The sequence below is a fragment of the Dipodomys merriami genome, unplaced genomic scaffold, assembly GCF_024711535.1.
Source record: "Dipodomys merriami isolate MVZ:Mamm:240054 unplaced genomic scaffold, mDipMer1.0.p SCAF_6, whole genome shotgun sequence".
In the NCBI taxonomy this organism is placed as follows: Eukaryota; Metazoa; Chordata; class Mammalia; order Rodentia; family Heteromyidae; genus Dipodomys; species Dipodomys merriami.
This window is the reverse complement of record NW_027206179.1, coordinates 57,530,872-57,538,046: the sequence shown is the minus strand read 5'-3', so window position 1 is coordinate 57,538,046 and position 7,175 is coordinate 57,530,872. Positions and strand designations below refer to the sequence as shown.

Sequence of the window (7,175 nt, the reverse complement as noted above, 5' to 3'; positions counted from 1 at the left end):
CACTAGGGTTGCTTACACAGAGCTAGTGCTCTATCACTTGAACTACATCTTTGGCCCAACAGTTTTTGTTTTTTTTTTGGTTGGTCATGGGTCTTCAATTCTGGGCCTGGGTGCTGTCCCTGAGCTCTTCGCTCAGGGCGAGCACTCTACCACTTGAGCCACAGTGCCACTTCTGGTTTTTTGGTGACTTATTGGAGATAAGAGTCTCACAAACTTTCCTGCCTGGGTTGGTTTTGAGCCGAAATCCTCAGATCTTAGCCTCCTGAGTAGCTAGGATTACAGGCGTGAGCTACAGGCGCCCAGCTAAAGACCACTTATGACTCTTCTTTCTCTGACCACAGTCCTATCAGAAACTAGATTGGATCAAATCTAGAAAATGACCTGGACTTTACTTCAATGTCAGTGAATTATAAAGGTATTTATTTCTTATTGGATTGACAAAATTAAATTATTTTGTGAATTTGGTGTTCCTGAGATTGCATAGGCTGTTCCTTCAGAGATTGAGCTGTCCATAAAATGGATAATCACATTCATGTAATTGTTTTTGACAAATGAATTGAAATGGTAGTGCTATATAATCAATCATTTGGGAAATCTTTTTTGAGCAATCACAGTTTAGGATGGTGCAGAGAAAGAAATTAAAAAATTAAAGATAAAGTTTCTGTTTTTAAAGAAATACTAAGCTAGGCACCAGTGGATCTTGCTTGGAATTCTAGCTACTCAAGAGGATTAGATCTGAGGTTCACAGTTCAAAGTCAGCCCAGATAGAAAGACCTGTGAGACTCTTAGCTCCAATTAATTAACAAAAAAGCTGGAAGTGGCGCTCTGGCTCAAGTGGTAGAGTGCTAGTCTTCAACAGAAAAGCTTAGGGACAGTGCTCAGGCCAAGTTCAAGCCCCAGGACCATCACCATCACCATCTCTCTCTCTCTCTCTCTCTCTCTCTCTCTCTCTCACACACACACACACACACACACACTCCAACTGAATAAAGAAAATGGAATACATAACTAGAGAATCAACTATGAATGGCAGAAGTAAAAAGCCATATGGAGACACACAATTATAGATGTCAAGAAATACTATTTCTATGTGAGACTCAAGTGAAATAAACTTTAAATATAAATATTCTAAAAGCCAGGCATGGATGGTGTATGCTTAAAACCCTAGATACTCAGGAAACTGAAATATGGAGGATTATAGTTTGAAGTCAATATGGGCAAGAAAGTCTACAAACTCCCTGTCTAATTAACCAGAAAAAAAATGCTGGGTGAGAGGCATGGCTCAAATGGTAGAGCCCTAGCCTGAGCAAGCAAGTTGGGTTAAGTATAGAGCTCTGTTTTTAAACTCCAATTACCAGGAAAAAAAAATCTAAATCAGAAGGCAAGAGTAATCAAGTTATCTCCTAATAATGAAATTATTGTCAATTTCAATTTTACACCAAAATTTTATATTTCTTGTTTCTTCTTTCAGCAGAAGTTTGACTATTCGCTATTGGTGTAATTTGGGGCACACTATTTGTGTATGTCTAATTATTCACTTAGTAAATGTGAACACTTATATCACAGCATGATCATTGCTTGATCAGATTTATCTAAATAATGTACGTAAAATGCAGATGACAGTCATTGCACATATTAAAAGGATGGCTGAATGGGACTCTGATGGCTCATGCTTATAATCTTAACAACTCAGGAGGCTAAGATCAGAGGATCATAAGTTGAGCCAGCCTAGAAAGAAAAGTCCAGAGACTTACTTCCAGTTAACCACCAAAAAAGCCCAAACAACCTGGAAGTAGAGTTGTGGCTTAAGGGGTAGAGTGCCAGCCTTAAGCTTAAAAACTAAGGGACAGGGCATGGGCTCTGAGTTCAAGCCTTAGTACTCAGACATACACACAAATGGCAATATTTCCACTTTTGTTATTGCTGCTCATTAGGCTAGTAAGCCTTGTAAATGAAATTAACTGTTTTTCCTTTAGATTACTTCAGTTTTTTTTTTGTGTGTGTGTGTTTAGGTGGATCTGTGCTTCAAAAAGTAAGACCATTTGGGGTTGGGAAGGTGGTTCAGTGGTAGAGTGCTTGCCTTGCATGCCTGAGGCCCTGGGCTCGATTCCTCAGCACCACATAAGCAAAAAGAAAAAAGCCGGAAGTGGCGCTGTGGCTCAAGTGGTAGAGCGCTAGCCTTGAGCTGAAGAGCTGAGGGACAGTGCCCAGGCCCAGAGTTCAGGCCCCACGACCGGAACCCCCCCCCCCAAAAAAAAAGTAAGACCTATGGATGATACCAGAAACCTGTAATCTTCTAGTATTGACACTCAAAAATGTTTCAAATATACATCTTAATCATGTGCTTAGAAAGAACAAAAATTAATCATTTCATTGCCTTAAGAGTTTAATCAAGGATCTTAATCCTGGTTTAAGGCTGATACATCACATTCTAATGAATGTTCACGGTATTTCTATTTATTTTTATTTGTTTTTACATCCATAAGCCTTGCTTTGCTATGTTCACGTAAGTGGCTTAAAGGCTCTTAAAATCTAGCAGTAAATTAAGTTTGTTTATTCATTTAGCCACTGTTTACATGTTTACTATATAAGCAAAGAACTAGAGATACTAATTTTGTGTGAGAAATGACTTCTATTTTTAAAGGGCTTCTGACTCCTTGAAATAGCACCAGGACCTATTATTACTGGTGTTCAAACCACTGAAGTAAGTTTCAGCTTTTCAATTTGTTTATATACTGACTTTTGTCTTCTATCTCTCTTTTTTCTTCCTTTATCAATTAATTTTTTTTTCTGTGCAGGTATTGGTGCTTGAACTCAGGGCAGTTAATTGGAGGTAAGAGTCTCACAAACTTTCTGGCCTCCCTGGCTCTGAATTGCCATTCTCAGATCTCAGCCTCCTGACAGGATTACAGGTGTGAACATCTGTGCTTGGCACATTAACTTCATTTCTTAAGTCTCTGGAAATTCGTGTAATTGTGATTTATGCTTAAGTTCATAAGAATTATGCAGGCACCTTGGAGTAAGAATAATTGCTTTTGTCTAAAATATTTCTTAGAATTCCAGTGACAAAATTACTAAAGCAGAAGCAAATTTGACCTATGATACAATGTCTTTAAGAGAAGCTATTTTTGTCTCAAAAGATAAAAAGTTTTCTCATGATAGTTCATTCTTCATTCTTGAAGATTATCCTAAGATAGACAATGACAATACATTTATTCCTGCTTTATTGAAAACATTAATTTCAAATGAAATAATGTGACACTGATGGATAAACATACAACCAAAGTCTGAGAGTGGTCTAATTTGTTTTTGCAGTGTGCTCCAGCCTCCAGGCTCCAGTCAAATATCGAAGTCGTATAAAAAGGAGGTCCCTGCCCATCTGTAGCCAGCTCCAAAATGGAACTAATTTAGAACCTGCAATTAAAAAAAATTATAATAAATGAACAAACTCAGGAGAAAATGTATTAGGTCAATTGTCTAGCATGTGTGGATGTCTGAATCAGATCCTCAGTCTAAAAACAAAAAAAGGTAGGATGCAGGTAGTTCATGACTATAATCCTAGCTGCTCTGGAAGCTGAGGGCTGAGGATCCTGATTCAAAGTCAGCCGGCAAAGAAAAGTCTGTACGATTCTTACCTCTAATTAACCACCTAATCGTTGGAAGGGGAAGTGTGGATGCTCTTTGTAAGTTTCTAGCATTTTGATTTTATTCTATTTGATTTCAAAGCCAAAGTGAATAGTGTTCAAAAAAGAAATCAAAACCAAACATCTTGAAGTGAAGTGAAACTTGAAAGAACCTCTAGTGTGACAATGCCAGAGGTCCTGCAATAGGGAAAGAAGAGATCTGGGAAAGTAAGAACTCCAGGAAGGTGCAATACAAAGACTGCTAAATGGACCCAGTGCTGGTTCATGAACCACAATGACTACAGCACTCATACTATAGCACATATAATACACCCATAGACACATGGATAACTAGTGCCAAGTGTAATTTAATTAGCAGTTTGGTAATACCTCATTCTCAAAGAACACCATTTGCACTTCTCTGAATTTATTATAATAGCTTTCTTCTAAAAAATTCCCACTAAAGCCCTTTTGCAGATGTTAATTTCTTTCTATATGATTAACCAGAGGTCTAATATTATCTTCACTCCACAAAGGGGGGAAGCTGAGGTACCTTCAGTGATCTCTTCTGCAATGTAAATAAGTAAATGGTGTAAACATGACATGGAGACATGGATTTTAAGGTTTCAACCCTTCCCCCGCTGCTTCCCAGAAGATCTCTGTTGGGCCTAGATCAACACAGATCAACAGTTGGTCCTCAATAACCCTTTCTTTCACTTGCTTCTAGCCATCTGATTCTAGTTGAATAATAATGGGGTTAAGTTTCTTTACATTCACTTTGATTTAGCAAGACCCTAAAGGTGCAAGTCCTTCTAGACCATCTTGAAACTATTTCCTAACCTTTCTTTGTCCTAAATATCCGGGGTTCTGGATTCCAGAGCACCACACGGTCATTCCAACAATGACTCTCCAAGAAAGGGACAAACAGAGGTTCAAATCCTTCCAAAGTGTATAGCTTGTATAATCTTGCTTGAGACTGGTTCTGCACCCAGCAGAGAGGTAGACTTTGAAAAACCCATCAGATTGTATTCACTGCTCTCATACCTTCAAATTATTTAGATTCATTCTAAGGTAAGAAAAGGAGAAAACTAGAGCATACTTAAAAAATCTATGCCGTCAGAGCTGGGTAAGCTTCTCAGAACAGGAATAATTACAATTTATGGTTGAATTCATATTATTATAGATTGGAGACTGCTTTCACATTTTTGGAGACATGTATAGAATCAGATCAAATTTGGTAAATGGCTCTGCACTTTGGTAGCTGAGACAGGAGGACAGCTTCAGTCCACGAGTTCAAAACCCATGTTCGGCAAGGTAGTGAACACATGTCTGAAAAAATAGTATGTGCTATTGGGCAAGGGGAAGGCTCTGAATGGACAATGGGCATGTGAAGTATAAATCCTTATAACTTCTTTAGTTTTGCCTAGTGGTTTGTAGTCATTAACAATGAACTACGGGGACACTGCCTATTGGAAAAGGTTTGGCTTAAGTTTTTTTAGCCAGGGTGGGAGGCCTACTAAAGACCCCAAAGAAGGGACTGGAACCACAGAAGGAGCAGCTGGAGGTGGGCAGTGGGCCGGTAAAGGGGATGGGCAATATGAAAGCCAGCATACTTTCTGAGATACCTGCCCTGCCTCCCTTGAATGATCCAAGATCAGTGATAAACAAATATTAGCCTCACCTTCAATTTCAGTCCAGTTGACAGCAACTTCTGCTATTGGAATTTTAAAGAACTGTGCTATGTAGAGCAGTTCTACATCAAAAGCCCTGAAATAGAAAATATATCGATATTTATTTTTTTTAAAGGACAAAGAGAACATAATTCAATCCCTACCTTGGCAAGGTTTAAAGCTTACAAGGCAGAGGCTGGTCCTGTAAGCTAAAGATCAGACTCTCAGAGAAGGTCAAATAGCTGAGCATCGAGTAGATCGGGAACTTCAAGACAAATGAGCTATTTAATGTCATTACATAACACTTAAATGGGAAACGCTGTATCTTCACCACCACTCAGAAACCCTCAGAAATGAAAACTGCTTTTTGGGCTCCAAGAGAAAATTTGATCCTAGAAATGTACAAGATGGATAATTTTCAACTACAACCTTGCCTGGGTCAAGGTACAGACAGAGTGCATTTTCAATGGTCTCAGAGAGCTAAGGAAGGAGGAATCGGTGAAGCTCTAGAAGCTCAGTTATTTTCTCCTGCCGCCAAAGAATTGAGGTTTCTTCTGTAAAACATGTCCTTGTGACCTTCCCTGTGCTGTCCTGGATGGGGAGAGTACAGAAGCGAGAGACCAGCTGCTACGGCCGAGTCTGAGGTGTTCCTTGGGTATGGCCAAGTACATACACAGGAACTAGACAACTAGTCTCTGTGTGTGTGTATGTACATGTGTATATGTATATGTGTGCTAGTAATGGGGCTTGAACTCAGTCAGGGCTTTAGCTTTTTTTATTCAAGTCTGGCACTCTACCACTTGAGTCATACCTCTACTTCTGGCTTTTTGGTGGCTAATTGGCGATAAGAGTTTCACGGACTTTTCTGCCTAGACTGGCTTCTAACCTCGATCTACGGATCTCAGCTTCCTGAGGAGCTAGGATTATTCATATGAGTCACTGGTGCCTGGTTTGACATCTTGTCTGGATACAAAGTCCAACATACACTGTTAGAACCATGTAGTCTGGACCCTACCTTATCCCTTCCATGACAAGGTAGTTTTTAAAGCTCTTCTTCAGTCAGCTCCTAGCTTTAGGTCAAATCTTCTTTCCCTGGAGGTTGTGATCTCTGGCCCGCAGGGTTTTCCAAATGCTGCTTAGCATATTTCTGAGCCATTGGCTGCTTTTTACAGGAGAAATTGCGCCACAACCCCTAAAGCTGCTCCATGCTCTTCTGTCTCTGAAGTCAGTCGCTGCTTTGCTTTCATCCTTGGTTCTCACTGCGCCTCCTCTCCCCTCCCCTCTACCTTTTTCTAGGCTGTATAGAACATGGTTCGAATGTTCAGAGTTCAATTTAAAGACCAGAACACGAAAGAAAGAATGTCTACAACCCCACTGTGCTGGATGTCTCCAACTCCAGACAACCTGAATTTGTTTTGCTCTGGCTGCAGTGCTGTCACTATCCATTATGCAGTTGGCTTAAACCCCAAGTATTTGGATAGAGATATGAGAATGAGTTTTTAAAAAACCTGTTCCCCCCCCCTTATCCTAATAAAATATTTAGCTGATAAAACCATGTACAAAAGTGGGTTGTGTTTTTAAAAAGACTATATAGAAGTTCTGTTAACTTGTTATGTAAAATGATGATCCTTTTAGACTAAGGAGGAAATTCCAGTAAGCCGGGTACTTAGCACTTACCTTTCTAACTCCACATGGAAATATTAGCTAGTGGACTGAGTTACTTCTAATGGAACTCAATAACCTGAATAATAAGATCACTAAGTTCTTTCTAATGCAGTTAGTATATAGCCCATGACTATTCAAAAACACGAGGAATGACAAGGAATGGGAATACACGCATTGAATAGTTAACATCACTTACATTTAAAAAGCAGAAACAAAT

General features: G+C 39.4%; 1 protein-coding gene across 1 annotated transcript in view; it reads right to left on the bottom strand.

Annotated features, from left to right (window-relative positions):
• Positions 1 to 3,207: 3,207 nt before the first annotated feature.
• The window catches only part of Alg5 (ALG5 dolichyl-phosphate beta-glucosyltransferase), a 29,966-nt gene continuing 25,998 nt past the window's right edge, over positions 3,208 to 7,175 (bottom strand). Inside the window, exons 9-10 of the mRNA XM_070002946.1 lie at positions 5,305 to 5,390; positions 3,208 to 3,414 (exon numbers count right to left, since the gene is read on the bottom strand). Coding sequence (XP_069859047.1) covers positions 3,299 to 3,414; positions 5,305 to 5,390 — 202 coding nt within the window. The 3' untranslated portion in view covers positions 3,208 to 3,298. The remainder of the gene's footprint in view (positions 3,415 to 5,304; positions 5,391 to 7,175) is intronic.